Here is a 20,946-nt window from a genome sequence, read left to right as displayed (position 1 = left end):
CAGAAATCCCTACAGGATTCACATAGAAATTCGTATAGAAATCCCTAGAGGGCGAGACCAATGGAAACCTTCAAATGTGACCGGACGTTGAGGGTCCTCTTTTCTAACCTTCCCATCTCTACGGCCCAAGAGAGGCGCTGTGCCGCTCTACCCCGCCGCCTCTATTACCCAGGCTCGCGGGTGCCGTTGTAATACCGGAAATGCCGTGCGAGCCTGCCCGATTGGTCGAAAAGGAGCCCCCGCCCCTCGCTTCTCCGCGCAGCCGCCATGGCAGGCGCTGGGTGGCGGGGGCGGCTGTGGGCGCTGAGTCGGTGGCAGCCGCCCGGGCAGTGGCTTGGGACGCTGGTCCGCGGCCGCTGCACTGGGGACTCCGCCGTGTCCAGGCTGGTGGAAGCGGGGCTGCAGCCGCGGCTGGACAAGTTCGGCGGCCTCAGCCTGCGGTTGGCTCAGCTGCGGGCTCCCGACAGCCTGGACGGCGCCACCTTCCGGGACTGGCTGCAGGGCAAGTGCCTTTCGCCTCTGGGTGACGTCGCCTCGCGGAGGGAGGGAGGGAGGCAGGGCTGGCTGCATCCACGGGATGTGTTTCGAGGGCCAGGGTTGCATGTGTGAGACAGTTCCTCTGAGCACGTGCAGAATGCGATTGTTATGTGAGCCATTCAAACGTTTCTGTTCAGCGCTTCCCCGGCACTGTGCTCTCCAGGCAGTTTCCGCACGCCACAATAAAATAGCAATATAGTAAAATATTTTTCTCCTCCCCTGTACCTTCTTTGCAGCAATCGCAGCCTAACCAGACACCCCTGGGACTTTAAGCTCCATGAGCCTTTTTTGCCTTTTCGAATTTAAGTACTGGGTATGAAGGGGACTGGAAGAGTATGACTAGCTAAGTACATCTTTCCCCAGCAATAGGTGGCAACTCAGCCTAGCCTGAAAAAATGGTCCTGTGTCTTGATAATGCCTGACCTGGCCACCTGTACCCACACCTTAGTAACATCAAGACTAGACTACTGTAATGCACTGTACATTGGTCTCCCCTCAAAATCAGCACCGAAACTTCAACTGATCCAAAATTCCACAGCTTGACTATTAGCAGGAGCTAATACTATTACTTCCATTCTGCAGACATTTCATTGGTTGTGCATTTGTTACCAAGCTCAGTTTAAGGTGTTGGCTATCCCATATAAAGCCCTTCATGGTCTTGGCCCCTCTTATTTACGGGGCCACCTCTGTCTCTATGCTCTGCCGCAACAACTCTGCTCATGTCAGCAGGGGTTTCTGCAAGTGCCAGCCTGCAATTGGGCAAATTCAACAGCTGCCCATGTACATGCTTTCTCCGCAGTGGCTCCCTCCCGCCTTGGGAACAGCCTGCCCAAGGAGGTCAGGAAAGCTCCCACACTCCTGGCCTGTCAGACTTTGCAAAACTGAACTATTCAGGGGGCTGTTCTGGGCATGTAATAAGACTATTAAATTAAATCAAAAGAGTTTCTGTCTAGACATTAGGAAGAATTTTCTAACAGCAGTTCCTCAGTGGAACAGACTTCCTCGAGAAGTGGTAAGTGCTCCTTCCCTGGAGGTTTTTAAGCAGAGGCTAGATGGCCATCTGTCAGCAATGCTGATTCTATGAACTTAGGCAGTTCATAAGAGGGAGGACATCTTGGCCATCTTCTGGGCATGGAGTTGGGGTCATGGGCCGGGGGGAAGTAGTTGTGAATTTTCTGCATTGTGCAGGATGATCCTGCTAGATGACCCTGGTAGTCCCTTCCAACTCCATGATTCTATGACTACACAGTACAAAATGGTTTCACAAACTTACTTGAATAAATTATTGGGACCCATGGTCTTTACTGCTGTATATAGCATATTTCTGTACTGCCTAATGTGTCATGTTAATGTTTAGGCAATTTTCTGTTTCTTTCTGGTGATTCCAGACGTCTAATATCCTAATGTATTAGGGATTTTATTGATATATTTTATTTTGTGGACTCTTTGTCTGACTGATATTGTTTTTATTACAAATTTATGTTACTTTTGATTAGATGTGTTCTATTTTTTTATTTTTTTATTTTTGGTCAAATGACTGCAAAATAAATACTACTACTATCCTAATGTATTAGTTATTGAATCTTCCATTTTGTTGATTGTACTGACTTGCTATGTGTAATCCATCTTGAGTCCCTGTGAGAAAATTGGACTATAAATAACATAAATAAATAAGGTATTATTCGAAGCACCGACTCAACTCAGCAGGTATACCCACAGGATTAGTACTAACCAAAATTGCCCCCACAAAAAACATGGTTTGGTTTTATAAACAGCAGTGTTAAATAACCAAATCAGACAACCTGACAAAAGTATAGCTACAGCAAATTAGAAATTAGGGGGTGCCCATGAGCATGTGCCTAATTTCTAAACTATAGTTTGGAGTTAAAATGTCTGGATTAAGCAAGAGAGAGACAAAATCAGAAAACAGTGAACAAACTATTGATTGCTTCATGTAAGTGAGGGTGTTATATTTACTGCTTTCCCCTTTCCTTTTAGATTCTGTCAAGCAATGGAAAGCAGAAGGCCACAAAGCAATCTGGCTACATGTTCCTATCCTCCAGAGCAGATTTATAGCAGCTGCTGCAGAGCAAGGCTTTACCTTCCACCATGCAGAATCAGACTCTGCTACATTGACCCTGTGGCTAGGAGAAGGACTCAGCAAGTTGCCTCATTATGCTACTCATCAATTAGGCGTTGCAGGTGAGCTCCAGGAAGCTGGGGAGGGGGGAGAAGCCCTTCTAAGAACAAATTGAGAGTACACAAACCAGAGTCAGAAGCAAAAATGTCACGGTCTGGTGCTGATCTAACATTTCCAGTCTCTTCACTATGGCTAGGAGAAGAATGCCACAGGCTCATGCAGTTCTTCCTCCTACCTGCAACCATTGTTAAGCAAGTTCCCCTTTCCATGAGCACCTTTAATTGTGGTATGGCATCAGCACTAAATGTTATTGAAAGCTAGACAGAGGATGCTTTCACACAGAAATTTTCCTCTGTACTCCCCACCCCTGCCAGTACTAGAGCAGTTCTTTTTAGTGCTTCCACACAACATAGCCCCCCAAAAACACACACACAGACTCTGGTTTTCCCATTTCTGTTGTGAATGGTCATGGATAGCCCACACTAGCCTGATCTCATCAGATCTCAGAAGCTAAGCAGGGTTGGCCCTGGTCAGTATTTGAGTAGGAGACCACCAGGAAAGTCCAGGGTTGTTTCACAGAGGCAGGCAATGGCAAACCACCTCTGAATGTCTCTTGCCCCCTCCCCCCCATGAGGTCACCATAAATCAGCTGGAACTTGATGACGCTTACCACCAGCACCATTATGAATTTCCCTAAATCTGCTTTGGTTCAATCTTTCCTGAAAGACTGGAGGTTTGGGGGAAGTCTGTGTGTCCACATCTGGCACTATTCTGCCCGCCCGCCCCGCCCAGGGGGGTCTGTTTGCTCAGGTTTTAAAAATTTATTTATCAGTAGATGATATATCACTATAATGTCCTCATACTGTAGTGGTATATCTTTACTGATTTAAAAAAAATAAAGCAAAAAGTCTGGCAGTAGTGGGGGGTGGATTGACACAGGGGGAAAGCATATAGAATGTTTCCTCAGCCAAGAAGGCAGACTGGAGGATCTGTGTAGCAGCAACCAGAGTTGAAACCCCATTTTAAAACTAGTTTCTAATCCAGGGAATTCCCAGACCATAAAATCTCTTCTTTATTTTGTAGCATAACTGAAAAACATAAAGTCAGTAGAGGGCAGCAAAGACAACAAATGGTTGCTTTTTTTGTGCTTAAGGGCATGTTTGAACATGTTTCTTCAAAGTATGAATATTACATTAGAACATTCACTATCAAAAAGGAGCCCAAGTAAATTTTATAAAAGTATATCACTCCTATTTTCTGTATATATGATCCAGCTATTTAAGCACTTTTAAGCTCCTTTATGCTCAGCTGGAGAGTCTTAAGGACAGATTTAACTTCAGCAGTCCTGGAAAGAAACATGCAGGAAAATTACATAGCCGGACTAACTGTAATAGAAACTTTTCTGCTGGCAGGATCACTCTTTTAAGAAAGTGTGTGAAAATGGTTGGAGGGTCTTGCTTCTAAAATAAGATCATGGCCCCCTGTGAAAGAAAAATGAATGTGTTTCGTTGGTTATTCTATTACACCAGTCATGTCCAAAGTCCGGACCGGTTTAATACGGCCCCCCAGCCTGTTTTGCAGAGAGAGAAAAGGGGGTGCGTGGGGGCTGCGCCTGTGCTTTGCATCCCCGACTGAGGGGGCAACGCTTGGGCAGAGGGTCGCCTCGATTGGCTGTCTCAGCCCCACCCCCCGGAATGAAGGCCAGCGAGTCTGAAACCCTAGAGAGGCCACTTCCTTCTTACCCAGAGCCCGCGTGTTGTTCTGACGCGTGGAAAAGCAGCAGCAGCTCCTCCCGAGTGGGTTAAGGGGATCCTGAGGATGGGTTGGGGGGGACTCGAGGGTGGGAAAGGTGGCGGTGGGGAAGGGAAATGCAAGGGAGGTCAGAGGCTGGCCCCAATCTGGGAGAGGAAAGACACCCCCACACACACAAACACTGAAAAGCCTGGGGGTGGGGCGGCTGCTCCGTCTGGCTCTCCTCTTTCCTCCTTCCTCTCTGCAGAAGGCTGGGGTGGGGTGGGGGAGATGCAGCCCCTTCCCTGCATTGCAGAGGTCTCGCGAGGGATCCAGATTTGCAGGGTGAGAGGGAGGGAGGAGGGGAGAGACTGGATGGGTCTTGGGGATTGTGAGTCAAGGAAAGGCAGGGGGGAGAGGGGGCTGGATTTGGGGGCAGGGAGTGTTTGGAGTCAGACCCCCCAGCAGGTTCTCTCCAAGGAAAGTGGCTGCTTCGAAAGAAGGGATGGGGTGGGGAAAATAAATGACTCCTGGCATGTGTCGTGTTTAGAAACGAGGTGTGTTCAGACGGGGCCGAGTCTGCAGAGGACACCCGTGTTCATTCCGGAGGTCAAAGCCCCGAGCAGAGAGCAAAGAGGTCAAAAGGAAGAAAGAAGAGAAGAGTTGGTTTTTATATGCCCACTTTCTCTACCACTTAAGGGTGGCTTACAATCGCCCTCTCCTTCCCCTCCCCACAATAGATACCCTGTGAGGTAGGTAAGGCTGAGAGAGCTGTGACTAGCCCAAGGTCACCCAGCTGGTAGGAGCAGGAGAAACAAATCCAGCTCACCAGATTAACCTCCACCGCTCGTGTGGAGGAGTGGGGGAATCAGACCCGGTTCTCCAGATCAGACTCCACCGCTCTTAACCATTACACCACGCTGGCTCTCATGGGGAGAAAAACTCCACATTCCTCCCTGCACAGGAGATGTCAGAGTGTTTGAATCTTGGGCTCCATGAGAATGAAAACCAGTTTATTTCCTGGCTCAGATGAGGGGAGGACAGAATACCCCCGGCATGGTTGAAGGGAGAGAGTCGACAGTCCCAGAGAGGCACATGAGTGGGGGGGGGGGAGGAAGAGTTCCTGCTCCCTCCCTACAGAAAAAAGGTTGGAGATTTAGAAGCTGGGGGTGTCCGGTGAGCTGAAAGGGGCTTTGGGGAAAGGAAGGAATGTAGCCATGGTTTTTGTGGTGCAGTCTGTGCTTATGGGCATAATAAGTATGCCATTTGCAATAAACTTTGCATAAAATAGTTAATTTGCATTTAATTAATTTAATTAAGAATGTCAGGCAAAATGGTCGGCCCTCACGCATGTTCACTTCATCAAATCTGTCTCTCTTTGAAAAAAGTTTGGACACCCCTGTGTAGAAGTTTTTAGTTAATTTGGCCACTAATATTAGAACTAAATTCTAGAAACACTAATGCTGTTCAATGTTTTTCAAACTGCTAAGGTATTTTTAAACTGCATTAATGACAATGTTCTTTCTGCTTTTGTTTTATCTTAAAGAATAACTGCCATGACATAGTCTACTATTAAAACTTTCCTGGCTGCTAAATTGCTGCAGACGGTCAAAGGGAATGATTTTGCTATACAGCAGAATTCATTGGCCAGTTCCCAATATTCCTGAAGGCAACAGAATTGTTACCTGTGTTGCACGTGTGCCTAGCAGATATCGTTTGGTGAGACAGGCATGCACAATCTGTGGGTGCTTAAACATTATTAATGTTCATTTGACAAAGCAAAATTAAAAAAATGACAAAATATATTTTCAAGTTTGGCCCACCCTCTGGGGGCAGAGGAACACCATTCCTGGAGCCCATGGGGCCTTGATGTCACAAGCCCAGTCACTGTTTCTTTAAGGCAGGTTCTTCATTCAGCAATACAGACCCCTGAAGGAGTGGTTCATCTCACCCACCTTGGTCATATCGTTGCATAGGAGAAGAGCCCGGAGGCTGCAATCTGCCTCCTCCTGCCTTCTCCTCCTCCTCCCAGAAGCCTCCTCCCAAGTTCCCTTCCTTCCTTTTTATAGCCCCAGCTTCACACCTTGAGTTAAGCTCCACCCTCTTCTCTGTTCCTTACCTGGGCCCGGAGAGCCATTGTTCTTTCAACCAGGCTTGCTTTCAGCCCCCACATCCTATGAGCTTCCCTGGCCCAGAGTGCAGAGGCTGCCCTTGATCCCAGCCTGCATCACCCAGGTGAGTTTTGCTGCTGGGCCCACCGTCCAGCCCTGCCCAGGCTGTTTGTTTTTGGGTAAACTGCCACAAAATTACATCAGATTTCAACTGAATACAATGCATTAAACTATATCACTTGGACCGAATCTCATCAAAACTGTCATTTCTTTGGAGCACTGTACGTTTAATCATAAAATAAATAAACCTCTTTTAGTAATCTACTTGCTGTTGTCTGGAGCCTTTGTTGATTTCCACGAACTTGCAAAAATTAGATGTATAGCTGTAATCAAGTTCAAGACTAATGGTTGGACTGTTTTTGAAATTCCAGGGAGATAATTTAGTAACCTACATTCTGGATCATTTTCTAACACTTTTTTTTCCTGAGCCAGTACTTATCAACTCTGCTACGCGCTTCCAATACCAAGTTGCTCTCAGACAAAACCACTACATACGTATAAAACCGGCACAAACCTGAATGTGAATTATATGTTTTAGTTTAAGTGTCAGATAAAGCTGATGTACTATCTTGCATAAGTTCTCTCTGAAATTTAAACACTGTGAACCTTGATCCTGTCAACAGTGCAAATTCCCACACTTCTGTTGGTATTTCATACCCTAATACTAAATTCCATTTATACTTAAACTTTGAAATCTCCATTTTTGTTTTTATCTGTTTGCTTGTTTATCAAGCTCGGGGAAAAAGACGCTTTGGATGTTAGATTATGATTTTTTCAAAATCAGTTTGCTCAACTAATAATGCAGTCGAGATATTCTCAAAGCTTAACATTACATTTGAAAACCTTATTTCCCTCCCAACCGTTTACCTTGGAAATCTCCATTCCACCAAACATGGCTGGAAGGGAAGCAGTGAATTACTGACCCGTAAATCAGAGTTATATGGCTTTCCTACTGAAGGGAATAGCATGCAAGAGTGATACGCTGATTTTATGATGTAACGTACAAATTACTCAGTGTTTGCAAATAAGGTTTAGGGAAAGCCCACATAGAATATTAAGTTCAGAGACAGGCGCAAGTGTCGCTTTGAATACCTGTCTTGCTTGTTACACACTAACAAATATATTGAGAGGATGCTGGCAAACCATTTTAAAAGAGCATCTGACAGAATTCTTAAAACTGTTTTCAAGAGTATCCAAAAATATTTATGTACGAGACCTTTTTAGATTACAGTCATGGAAACTTACCACATCTACTCTTGGACTTTCAACCTCTGTTTTCTGGCACGCAGTCCAAACTGTTACTAACGAACATACCAAAGATGGCTGCTTTTTCTCATCCTTACACCACAAAAGATTAGGCCAGACTTCCCCTTTCTCTCCCTTTGTTCTCTTATTCTTTGAAATTATTTTGTGACACATAAGACTATGACCTTCTGCAGATGTAATTGGGAGTTATCCATACTAAACTCAGAAGGATTTGTGAGTAATTGTGTATAAGTTAAAGTTTTAAGTATAGCACCAAATATGGTATCAAACAGCTCTAATAGCAGCTGTTGACCAGAGAGCTACAGTTTATGATGTCCAGTGACCCCTCCTAATGTAGCACTCAAGTGTTGAGTTAGTGAAATCTAGCACAAACCAAGGGATATCCAGCCTGCTTTTAGTCTGATTGATCCTGGCATTAAGTCTGTGTAGCCACAGGAAATATGAGATTGAATGCAGTAATATTCCTGATTTACTCCAGAATGTAAAAGTTCAAACTCACTCCCCCTTTCATCCACCTACATCTTGTTTAGTTGTGCTCTCACACTACAAATCCTTCTGACACACACACCCCTCAAATCACAGCTGACTTACAATGACCCTGTAGGGGTTTCAAGGCAAGAGGTGGGTTAGCAGTGCCTTCCTCTGCACAGCAACCCTGGACTTCCTTGGTGGTCTCCCATCCAATACTGACCAGGGCCAACCCTGCTTGGCTTCCAAGATCTGACGAGATCAAGCTAGCCTCGGGTATCCACATCAGGGGGAATAAGTCCCATGGGAACACCAAAGGGCTACTTTTGAATAAATATACATGATTAAACTAAGGGTTGTAAAGAACAGGCCAACTAGATTCTGTTACCCTCCTTCTTTCCAACAGGCATTAACTTTTTTTTGAGGGGGCATCCAATCATATCTGCTGCCACATCTGCTTTTGCCCTTAAGGTGCAATTCTTGTTTGATAAATACAACCATAGGTCCCAATACATCACTGCTGCACTGAGGGGACTAAGCTCAGTAGAACTTTTGATTGTGCTGAAAAGAATGTTCTGACATCTGGGAACATGTTCCCTGTTCCTTTTCATGATCAGATAAATAGCCAATATATTCTGATTATGAGGGAAAGGGCTGGCAACTTTTGTTTTTACCGGCCTTGCATCTGTGCCTTTTTTCAGCAGCCCAAGAACACATACATTAATCATAGAAAGTGCCAGTTGCAGTGTTTCTAGATGTCTGATTGCTGTTAAAAGCAAAGGAGCATTGACTGTAAAGACCTCGGCAACACCAATGAGGCATTTGATCAAATCCTCTCCATACAAGACATATTGTGAATAACAACACTACAAGCAACAGCGCTGGTTTTGCTGGGAATCTATTAGATAGAATATGTAAACTGATGCGTAATTTTGTCTTTACTGTCATATACATTTGAAATCAAAATCAATTGAAATTTCAAAAAACAACAACTGAGTAGACAACTTCAAAGTTGATCCTGCATTTCTGTTTTGCCTCTAAAACAAAATTCCACACCAAGAAATGCACTGCCAAACGTATGCAGGAAGGATGAAATCATGTGTATTGTGTGACCAACTAGGAGGCGTATGACTAATTTTCCTAAAGATTGCCTCTTTCAGGAGTTTACTTCAGGATTGTTGTTTCATTTTTAAAACATTTCTCCCACACATAAGACGTGTGGTTAATGAAAGGGAATGGTGTTTTCAGTCTAGAAACCCATTCCTTAATATTTCCTTCCTACTTATAACTGAAGTTCTAGGTCAGTGATGGCGAACCTTTTAGAAACCGAGTGCCCAAACTGCAACCCAAAACCCACTTATTTATCGCAAAGTGCCAACACAGCTAGAAGTCCACATGGGGCTAGGGGTTGCCAGGTCCCTCTTTGCCACCTGCGGGAGGTTTTTGGGGTGGAGCCTGAGGATGGTGGGGTTTGGGGAGGGTCTTCAATGCCATGGAGTCCAATTGCCAAAGTGGCCATTTTCTCCAGGTGAACTGAAATAGCAGATCTCCTGCTACTACCTGGAGGTTGCCAACCCTGCATGGGCGGCCGAGCGGGGGAAGGAAAGCAGCTGGAGCATAGCCCCCACTTCTTCAGTTTGGTTCTTTTCCCAACTGTTATCTTCATACGAATTAAAAAAGACTGTTATGCGGGGGTGCTGATTGTGGGGACAGCCCTCTGCACGAGCTCAGAGGCACCTTCGGTTGCATGAACGAGCAGAGTGGAAACCTAAGCTAAGCTAAGGGCTTGGCTCCAGCACAAACGCCAGGCAGGCCCCTGTTCAGCCCTCACTGCCAACCCCCTGCGCTGCAGTCACCAACCAGCCTGCTGCAGACAGCTGCCCAGGCGTCCCACTCCCGGTCCAGCCCTGTCCCGGCTCTGCCTCTTCCAGTCCGCGGCAGAAGGCTCATTGTGGTCTTCACTTCATGAGCGCGCAGCCGGCGACTGAGGAAAAGGCACTGGGAAGGAGCCCGGCACTTCCCAGAGGAGCCGGGAAGGCACTGCTGGTCTCCAGCCTCCTCAGCCGGGGGAACGAACAGGCAAACTCTGTGCTGGGGCGACAGCTCGTGTTCCCACAGAGAGGGCTCTGAGTGCCACCTCTGGCACACGTGCCATAGGTTCGCCACCACTGTTCTAGGTTGTATGCCTTCAATACCTAACGTCACACTCTGCCGACGACTGTGTTCCACATAAAACGCAGGATAACTCTGGGTAGGTAACCTATTGAAATCAATGGCAGAGTATGGGTTCATGTGACAACACTTATCTGGGAGTGTTTTTAAATGAGTGGGGGTGTGGGAGTGGTTGATATGACGATCGGTGGCCCTGATGCAGAACAAGCCAAATGAAAACCCAAGGGCAGAAACATCAGGCTTTGTGATTGGTGGTGGATTGTGCTGTCTAGTCACAGCCAACTCATGGTTACCTTGAAGGCAAGAGATGAATGGAGGTGGTTTTGCCATTGCCTCCCTCTGCACAGCAACCCTGGTATTCCTTGGTGACCTCCCATCCAAATACTAACCCGGGCTGACCCTATGAACTTCTGAGACTGGACAAGACCATGCTAGCCTGGGGCCATCCAGGTCAGGGCAGGCTTTGTGATTAGGGTATAAAAAAGCAATTCTGTCACTTTGGTTTTTAAGGAAAATGCAATCTTGACAATGAGCTGTGACTGTTGCTGATATCTGTATTTTTTTCTTTTTAAAAAAATCATCCTGAAGTCCTCCCACTCCCACAAAAGGACACCAAAAGTTTTGAATGTCATATTTGATTACAGGATATTTTATTTAATTTTGTCATGAAATTTAGAATAGATTATTTTTCCAACAGGTGCTGTGTTAGATGTCAACTCTGGAAAAGTATTGGTTGTACAAGACCGAAATAAAGTAAGTTGATCACATTATTAGGAGAAATAAACAATTTAATATGAATTGACATGACTATAGTAGTACATTGTACTAGAAAAGGTTAAAAAATAACTAAATTAACATACACTTTAGTTAAACTGACAGGGTAACACTTTTAAGTACAGTCTATCCATGTATTATTAGTTATGATGTCAATTATATTTCTTAGCCAGGCCACAATTTTTAGAAAGGGAAATTAAATTGTGGAGTGACTTGGTCCCTGAATAGGAAGAATTTTCCAGGAAAACCTCATTGTGAGAGCATCGCTTTTGGTTCCTGGTATGTCTTTTCTAGTTTTTTTATTTTTCAAGGCTTCAGTGGGCATATTTACTCACTTTGGGGGACTGTAATGCAAGTATTTGTTAAACTACTATTTAATAAGTAAATTATGGCCACAGTCCATGGGGGTAAGCCACATTGAACACTGTGGGAGTTACTTCTAAGGAGACATGCATAGGACCAAACTGCACATGTCTTGATATCTTTCTCTAGAAGCAGCCAAAGCTGGATATTCCTAGAGACAGAAATGCAAGAGTAGATGGCTCTGAGGTAATCGAGAATGAAAACCTTACAAAGAAGACTCTAAACCACTGGCTGTAAAGAACAGTCTAATTGCTTTTAGTGTTTTGGAAGAAGGCGACTAAATTTGAGGTTTCAAAAATAAGCTATCAGGCGTCTGCTGTAATTTGCTGTAAGAGAAATACATTAAAGTTTTAGCAGAGACTGCAAGGCAGCCAAAACTGGCAGGGAAGTCCTACTCTCTCCAATCTAGAGCATGAACAGGAACACATAATGTGGAGCATGTGATTTAAGTACAGCACACAAATCAGTTACATGAACATATATGTGCTGAAGTTGGCATAGCCTTATGAACTTAAAGAAGACCATCAGGGAGATACTGTGCCTGGTTTCACTGCCGGGGGGCGGTTACTGTACCAGAGCTAATGGCAGCATAATATAGACACAATCATGCTCAACCAGTAGTAAAGGCAAACATTCATAGAAACAAAAGTCAACTCAGCAACACTTAACAGATTTGCCTAAAGTGCCTATACTTGCCTACCCCCCAATCATGATGATGCTCACCAATGACATTCCCACATAATCCATGCAGAGAAGCCACCAACTAACACATAGGAATGGATAAATGAACCCATGTCATCCTCAGACCTGGACATCATATAGCTCATAAACAAAGTACAACCAGGCAGCCAGAAAAAAGAAATCACCACCACCTCCCAGTGTAGAGTACTATGATGCAGTGGGAAGAAGAGCTGGAACTGATACCTGTAGCCCCACATTGCAGAGGTACATGAAGACAGGTTTTTGAATCACTTGGCAGAACACAAAAGAGCCTTCAAATAACCATCCTTTGGCAGAAAAAAATGGCAAGCCTGGGCTGGGAAGCAAAGATTGTCCTTCTAGTTACATTCCAGCAAGGTCCATATCCCAAAGGGATGGGAGCATGGATGGAGACACATGGACTCTTAGGAGAAACAATTTCAAGTCCCACTGTAGGGAAAGTGTTCCCATAAACACGGGAAATCTCCAAGAAACACAGTTGCTTGGGTGCCTGTGTGATGGAACAAGTTTTTGCCAGGAGGAGGTGACATGCATGAGGAAGAGCAGAAACCGTAACTGGAAGCTCACGGGCTGGTGCCAGGGATTGCCTGGTATTTCAGAGGGAAAGAACGCTGCAAAGGGGAAACAGGAGATGTAGTTTGAGCTCATCCCAATGATACACTGAAGTGACTTCCAGAGTTTACCTTCTAGATGTTTTGCCAGGAACAATGATTTTAGATGAAGAAGGCAGCGCATTTGAACTAGAACCCATTATTTTGAATCCAGAGTTAACACAGATGTAAGAGCAGACAAAATACAGAGTTATGCTGAGGCCTCTGCAGTATTGTAAGGGCCAGTCCCATGACATTCCCCTTCCTTCCTCCACTATCCTCATGTTCTACCCCTGCAGTGGACAGCCATATGAAGAGGCTTCATGTGGCCCAGTCTTAACAGCACAGCCTAGGGTTGCCAATTCTGGGTTGGGATATTCCTGAAGATATGGGGAAGGAGCCTGGGGAGGGCAGGTTTGGGGAAGGACCTTAACAGGGTATAATACCATACTGTCTACCTTCCAAAGCTGTCATTTCCTACAGGGGAACTGATCTCTGTTGTCTGCAGATCAGTTGTAATCCCTCCATATCTCCAGATACCACCTGGAGATTGGCAACCTTAGCACAGCCTCAGGTAGGGCTGTGAGGCCTGGCAACTAGCTGGAGACTGGGGCTGGGGACATGGAAAGGCAGCCGCTGGAACAGCATGACATCACTTTCAGAAAAAAACAAGTGATGTCACACCACTCTAGGAATTGCCAGAAACACTATGGTTAAAAAACAGAGTTTCCATTGATTTCTAGAAAAGTGTGGCATCAGTTCTGGGTTTCCCCCAGAGGTGATGTCACACCATCAGCCCAACAGCTGGGGGGTCTCCCACACCACTAGAACTTGCAAGTCTATCCTCAGGACAGAAGAGATCGCAATTCAGTCTCTGGGCATAGTCCTACTGAGGAAAGGTGAAAGGCCACGCTCCCATGTGTGTTTGAGGAAGTGTATGTAGTGTTTAAGTCAAACAGAGTGCAATGTGCAAGGACCAGTGACTTAATGAAAGTAATATTTGGTATATGGTCATAACGGCAATAAGCAGACAGCATGTCTTGAAATGTTAGGATATCCTTCAACAGTACCATCATCACCAAATCCCTTAGTGCAGCATCGCTGTTTTCTACGGGTGAACAAAGCCCCGTTTTCTTTTTTCCCTGTCAAAAAGGCTTTTTTAAGCCTTGCAGAGGCTGGGGAACCTATTTGGAGGCGCCGCTGCTGCGCCTCGGCTGTGATGTCCCTGGCTGCCGCAAGGCTCAGGAATAAGCTGTTAGACTTTGAAGTCCCTCCCCTCTCCAAACCCCACCCACCTCAGGCTCCACTCCCAAAAATCTCCAGGTATTTCCCACTATTCAGCACAAATGCCAATTGTGGTGATGGTGGTTCTTGTGACGTAGAACTGGAAGAAGGCCAGTGAATATCCATTGCAAGATGATTGCTCCATGCATTGTGAATCCAAGGGCTGAATCAACAACTTGGCAGATTAAAATTCAGTATTAATGACCCAGCCACATGTCTTTAGTGGCAAACTTGTCCCACATTAACACCAGGACATTGTAGATATGATAGGCATCAATCCTAAGAACACTTACCTGGTAGTAAGAGCCACTGAATAAAATGGAACTTATTTCTTAATAACCATGCATAGAATTGTGGTTTAAGTTACTTAGAAGTCTTGTATATCTGATTTCTTAAAAACTATTATCTAAAACATGAGTGGTTTTACAAATTCTCTGTAAGCAACTATACTATATGTAACAAAAACCAATCATTTGTTTGCTATAAATAGATGTAGAGCTCAATTATTTCTTGTTTCTTGTATTCTGGTTAAATAATTTTGCTCCCTGATTTTCTTCTTAGCCATAAGACTTTCAGTTCACAGAGAACAACAGACACTAGATGAACTTTAGAGAAAATAATACTCATGACCAAGCAGAAATAATATAATACGCTTAATTTGTAATTCAAGTGTTGAAGGATAAGAGCCTGAAATGTAATGTAGTGAGTAATAAAGTATTAAAATATTGTCGAAGGCTTTCACGGTCAGAGTTCATTGGTTCTTGTAGGTTATCCGGGCTGTGTAACCGTGGTCTTGGAATTTTCTTTCCTGACGTTTCGCCAGCAACTTTGGCAGGCATCTTCAGAGTAGTAACACTGAAGGACAGTGTCTCTCAGTGTCAAGGGTGTAGGAAGAGTAATATATAGTCAGAAAGGGGTTGGGTTTGAGCTGAGTATTGTCCTGCAAAAGTAATGTGCTAATCATTGTCCTGTAAGTATCAAGATAATGTGCTAATGAGGATATGGTATGTTAATATGGAACCATTGTATCCTGAAGTGATTTGTTAATGTGTGTAATCCAAAGCTAATCTGCATGGCTATTGTTGAATGTTGTCTTTGTTAGTCTGGAGGTTTTTTAGAACAGGAAGCCAAGCCTTATTCATTCTTAAACTCTCCTCTTTTCTGTTAAAGTTGTGCTGATGTTTATGAATTTCAATGGCTTCTCTGTGCAATCTGACAAAATAGTTGGTAGAATTGTCCAGTCTTTCAGTGTCTTGGAATAAGACCCTGTGTCCTGTTTGTGTCAATCCATGTTCAGCCACTGCTGATTTCTCAGGTTGGCCAAGTCTGCAGTATCTTTCATGTTCTTTTATCCTTGTTTGTATGCTGCGTTTTGTGGTCCCGATGTAAACTTCTCCACAGCTGCAAGGTATACGATATACTCCTGCAGAGGTGAGGGGGTCTCTTTTGTCTTTTGCTGATCGTAGCATTTGTTGTATTTTCTTGGTGGGTTTAAACACTGTTTGTAGGTTATGTTTTTTCAAAAGTTTCTCCATCCTATCAGTGACTCCTTTAATAAATGGCAAGAATACCTTTCCTATGGGAGACTGTTTTTCCTGAGTTTTCTGATTTTTGTTTGGTTTAATGGCCCTTCTGATTTCATTCTTGGAGTAGCCGTTTGCTAGCAGTGCGTGATTTAGATGATTAGTTTCTTCCTTGAGAAACTGTGGTTCACAGATCCGTCTTGCACGGTCCATTAATGTTTTGATTATTCCTCTTTTTTGTCGGGGGTGGTGGTTGGAGTTTTTGTGTAAGTAGCGATCTGTGTGAGTTGGTTAGGTCACAAGGTCTACCGGAAACCAACTCACACAGATCGCTACTTACACAAAACGAAACGTCAGGAAAGAAAATTCCAAGACCACGGTTACACAGCCCGGATAACCTACAAGAACCAATAAAGTATTAACTTTGCCTTTTTAGCCAATGTAAAGCAGAACTCTTCATATTCCCATATAACGGGAGCCTCCAAGCTCATTTTGACTAGTTGCCAGCTTAATGTATAAATTTGGCACATGCACTGTAAACTCCAGACTATAGTTTCCAGCACAGTAAAATCTGTATGTCCCAATGTATAACATTACTTTTCCACTGATGTATGTAGTGATGAAGAATATATTAATAAATTTAAGAACTACTCCTTCAAAAAAAGGTATGCTTTAAAATGCTCCTCTAAAGAACAACTTTATGAAGAACCATATTGTACTTGTTAAGGATCTGGCTTCCTGCCTTTTTAAAACTTTCGGCTGAAATTTGCCAACAGTTTTTAGGTACAAAAATGTCCTGTATTTCTATGCAAGAGGAACGTGTTTATTTAGAAGGTTCAGAGCACTCTGAGTTCCAGAGATGTGACCAAGTATATTGAAAGTTCAGAGACATTATGTTTGTGTAATGGTGACCTGTACTGTGCTGGAACATTTTAAGAGCCACTTATGTGATGTCATGTCTAAAGCTAATCAAAAGAAAAAAGTTTCCAATGAAGCCTGAAAGTGCATTAAGTATTTTTCTATAAATTGGTTTTATATGTATACTACCGGTAGTTAAGTTGCTAGTTAACATGGTGTGCAATGGCAGAAGGGGGTACAATGTTAATCCTGATAAAAATAGAGGTACTGTTGATGGGGGAGGGGGAGGTCTGACCTGAGAACTGGTATTTGCCCTGTTCTGGTTGAGGTTGCACACCCCTAAAGGAGCAGGTTCATAGCTTGGAGGTGCTTCTGGATGTGGATTTCTGTTGGATAAACAGCTTCAGCTGGTGAAACAGCTGTGGCCCTTCCTGAGCAGGAAAGATCTTGCCTCTGTGGTGCATGCCCTGGTAACTCCTGGATTAGATTACTGCAATGTGTTCTATGTAGGGCTGCCCATGAAGACTGTTTAGAAGCTACAGTTGGTACGGCCAGAACAATGATTCGAGTGGGTCATAGAGACCATATCAGTCCAGTCTTGTTCCAGCTACAAATCTCTCTGGACCCAATTCAAAGTGCTAGTATTGATCTTTAAAGCCCTATATGGCTTGGGACCAGTATAGTCTGTCTTCCTATATCATTGTCTTCTGCAAGCAGGTGAAGACTTATTTTATTTGGCAGTCCCTCACAAACTTTTTAATGTTTGGATTGTTTTAATGCTCACTACCTTGGGCACCCTGAATTGGGTGGAAAGGCAGCACAGAAATGTTTTAAATAAATAAATGTAGGAAAGACTCAAGGTATTATCTTTGCACTCTGGCTTCATACTTTTGTTCCTTCTTCACCTTTGGTGGGACTGGCAGTCTTCTAGAGCAAATCTTTCTGGATGACAAAAGGTCTTGTTTGCCTGTGTAGGATACCAGAAGCACTAACCATGATGCATTTGCTTAAGGAATCCGTGAAGCACTAATGTTGCTGCAGCAGGCAACCACTGCCACTGTCACTGTAGGGGTGGGGGAGTGAAAGTTACACTCCCACATTATTGCCACTGACCGGACTGCTCTTCTCCCTTCTCACACACACAATAAATAAAAGGCACCTAACATTCTTTGTAAGAAAGAGCTTGAAGTTGCTAGAAAATTTCACTCTTTATTTTATTAATTGTTTAACTTGAATTATAGAACAAGTGATTGCTCAGATGACATACAAGTATCTGTTTTATTTCTGAAAACCAATGCTTTGTTATTAAAGATACAAAAGAAAATGTTATTGCCAGTGCAGTATAGAACAGTACTACAATCATTGTTTCAAAACATACTGTTTCTTGTAAAAAGCAAACATTGAAGAATACACTGGTGGTTAAATATTAGATTATATCAGCTTCAATCCAACACAGATCTAGTTTTCTTTAAGGCCACGGAAATCAATGAATTTAAGAACACTTTAACTATGTTGGATTGTGGCCATAGACTACCTGTAGCAGCTTCTTTAATGTCTCCTTTACTACTTTAACTAGTTAATGAGCAGCAAGGTTGCAAGTATAAACCGTCTAACAGTGATCAGACGAATCAGTAGATGTTTTCTTGCAATATATTGTGTAGACATTTAATTGTCTTTGGTGATCACATTTGCAAAAACGAAAAGTTTATAAGTCAACAAAGAAAGGAATTGTATTTTGTTCTTCATAACAGAAAAAAATAAGATTATCTTGTTATTTTTATTCACCTTTTAAGACTACAAACGTCTGGAAATTTCCAGGAGGATTGTCTGAACCAGGTGAAGATATAGGTAAGCACTTGGCTGATAGAACTATTACAGTAATGGCTGCCTTTTAATCCAAAAGCAACTAACTTGCAGGCCTCCACTGGTTCCATGTTGACCAAGGTCTGCAGTGTAAGATAGACAGGAGTCTAGTTGAAGCTTAAGGGTTCGAATGTGTATTCGATGTTTAGATGCAACACCTTCTACTTTTTGCCAATACTTCAACAGTTACCACACAACTCCCATTTTACCACCTGGGACAGATCATGTGCAATAACCCTCCCTATTCAGGCCAGCTTCACAACATTTTCACGGCTTGTGTATCAATGACATACTCATTTTAATTACTGAATTACAAGTAATGTTGCTTAACGGCTTCAAGGCAGGCTGACAGAAAGTTTATTGAATGATAAATATTAAGTATATTAGTAAACAACATTTTAAACTCTATTATGTACTAAATACATTTTTGGTATGTTACAATTCTCAGTATCTTAATATCTTGCATTTTTTGTCTTTTCAAAATGGATAATGATTTGTAAGGAAAGACTCATAAAAAGTTGTTGAAACATATTCTCAAATTTCTGCTGTAATTAATTATATAATGTAATGTGTGTGGTGAACAAACATTTGCAAAACAGTGGCTTTTTGTAGCTGTCGTGCTGTGTGACTGCCAGACTGGGCAACTGTCAAGTCCTCGTTGAAACCCCAACCACAGTTAATCAACTTGGAAGCAATTAAAACCACTGGATCCATCATCCATATATGTTTATGATGGGGAAATATATGTATATGCCATACAAACATATTTAGACATACTGGTAGATCCTTTCCTGAACCAGAGTATGCTGTACTGCTTTTCCTAGCCTTTTAGGAATTTAATACTGAGACATTAACAATAATTTATTCCTTCCACCAATATATAAAATACTTCCACAGGCAACTTTTATTGGAAAGATCAGAAAAGAAAATCTCAGTATGAGTCCTTAGAGTTAAGATGTGTGTGTGTGTATACTTTCTTTTTGAGAAACTATTGACTAATCTGCATTTTCCGGGTAACAGAGGGACTTCTTTAATTAACTCTACTCGTTTTAGTAAACTAACTCTTGTGGAGGGGGGATTTTGTATATTTGAGTAACAAGTGCGTTCACTTGTTATATCTTCCTGTTGTTGCAGGCTTTCCTTGGGGTTTGGTTGTTTATAAATTGGGAACCTAAACATGCCTGTGGTGTTCTTATTGATAATAGTTTCAGATGGTAGCATGTTGGTCTGCAGTACTAGTCTGATGAAGGAACACTAAAACCCTAAAAATCCCGGCCGCCACACATCCACTCCCCCTTCAGGAATGGGCTGTAACAGTCCTATTGATTGTGTAATCTGATTGAAGCCTAAATATTCCTATTCTGCTAATGTCGTCAATAAAGAACATTGAGATGTCTGCTGGGATCTGACAGGAGCTCCACCTCCAGTATGACACGAATGTACTCTAGTTATCTTTTCTGCTAAGTGTAACCTGTATCATTTGTGATCCCTAACTGGTAAGTCAGCTGCCAAAAAACACAAATGGACTTTTACTTCTTTCAGTGAGTGTGTGACCTAACCATGTGAAATTCTGTTGGGGAAAATGTTCTTCATAAAAGGTTTGGAAACCATATGGTTAAGTTGGGTTTTCTAGTACTGAGATTGTACCTGTAATTAAATTGAAGAGGTAGAAGGCAAAAAAACAAAACAAACCTAGTAAACCTCAACAGACAGTGTTTTGCAAGAAACTGTAATATTAATCACAGCATTTCAGATGGAAGTTTCTACAGTAGTGATTTTAGAATACCTACGAGAAGAATGAAAGTGGCCAATTTTTGTTGATTCCCCCTTCCATCTAACAGAAGGAAAAGTAGACAAAATGTACATGGTGGGAAGTCAGATTCAGGGGCTAGCAGGGGTAAACGAGAGAAGCAAAGCCTGAATCATGGTAAAAATCCCCAAAATGTAATTTCTGACTAAAAGTAGCACAAAAATTCTGTTTTCCCATTTAGGAAACACAGCCATTCGAGAAGTTTTTGAAGAGACTGGCATAAAGTCAGAATTCAAGTCCCTTCTAAGTATACGGCAGCAACACAGACACCCTGGAGCCTTTGGGAAGTCCGATATGTATATCATCTGCCGCCTGAAGCCTTGTTCTTTCAACATCAATTTCTGCCAGCAGGAATGCCTGAGGTGTGAATGGATAGACCTAGCTGAGCTTGCCAAGACAAAAAACACTACTCCAATCACCAGCAATGTAGCTAGACTACTTCTCTATGGATACAAGGAAGGATTTGATAAAATTGATTTAACCGTGAGAGAATTTCCATCCGTGTACACTGGCCTTTTCTATAAACTGTACCATAGAGAACTGCCAGAGAATAATTGAAATATCACAAACTTATAACAAATTGGGGAGGGTTGTAAGTCAAATAATACTTTTGCTAACATTTTTGTGGGATTACAATTTTTTTATTTTAAAAGGATATATATTACTGCATTTAAAA

The 20,946-nt window shown here is 42.9% G+C and overlaps 1 protein-coding gene across 1 annotated transcript; it reads left to right on the top strand.

The window, feature by feature from the left end:
- The first annotated feature begins 267 nt into the window (after window positions 1-267).
- NUDT6 (nudix hydrolase 6) lies at window positions 268-20,828 on the top strand. The gene is made up of 5 exons (XM_056855505.1): window positions 268-502; window positions 2,536-2,739; window positions 11,183-11,238; window positions 18,391-18,445; window positions 20,452-20,828. The coding sequence occupies exons 1-5, from the start codon at window positions 268-270 to the stop codon at window positions 20,826-20,828; spliced, it is 927 nt and encodes a 308-aa protein (XP_056711483.1).
- Window positions 20,829-20,946: the final 118 nt, after the last annotated feature.

The sequence above is a fragment of the Euleptes europaea genome, chromosome 9 (genome assembly GCF_029931775.1).
Source record: "Euleptes europaea isolate rEulEur1 chromosome 9, rEulEur1.hap1, whole genome shotgun sequence".
Taxonomy (NCBI): Eukaryota; Metazoa; Chordata; class Lepidosauria; order Squamata; family Sphaerodactylidae; genus Euleptes; species Euleptes europaea.
Note: the sequence above shows the minus strand (reverse complement) of the source record. Positions and strands in the feature narration are given on the sequence as shown.

Excerpts from the sequence above, each read along its gene's own strand:
- NUDT6 (XM_056855505.1), top strand. The coding sequence starts at position 268 with ATGGCAGGCGCTGGGTGGCGGGGGCGGCTGTGGGCGCTGAGTCGGTGG. Across the intron at positions 503-2,535 it reads CTTCCGGGACTGGCTGCAGG|ATTCTGTCAAGCAATGGAAA; the intron begins GCAAGTGCCTTT and ends CTTTCCTTTTAG. Across the intron at positions 18,446-20,451 it reads TGAACCAGGTGAAGATATAG|GAAACACAGCCATTCGAGAA; the intron begins GTAAGCACTTGG and ends TTTCCCATTTAG.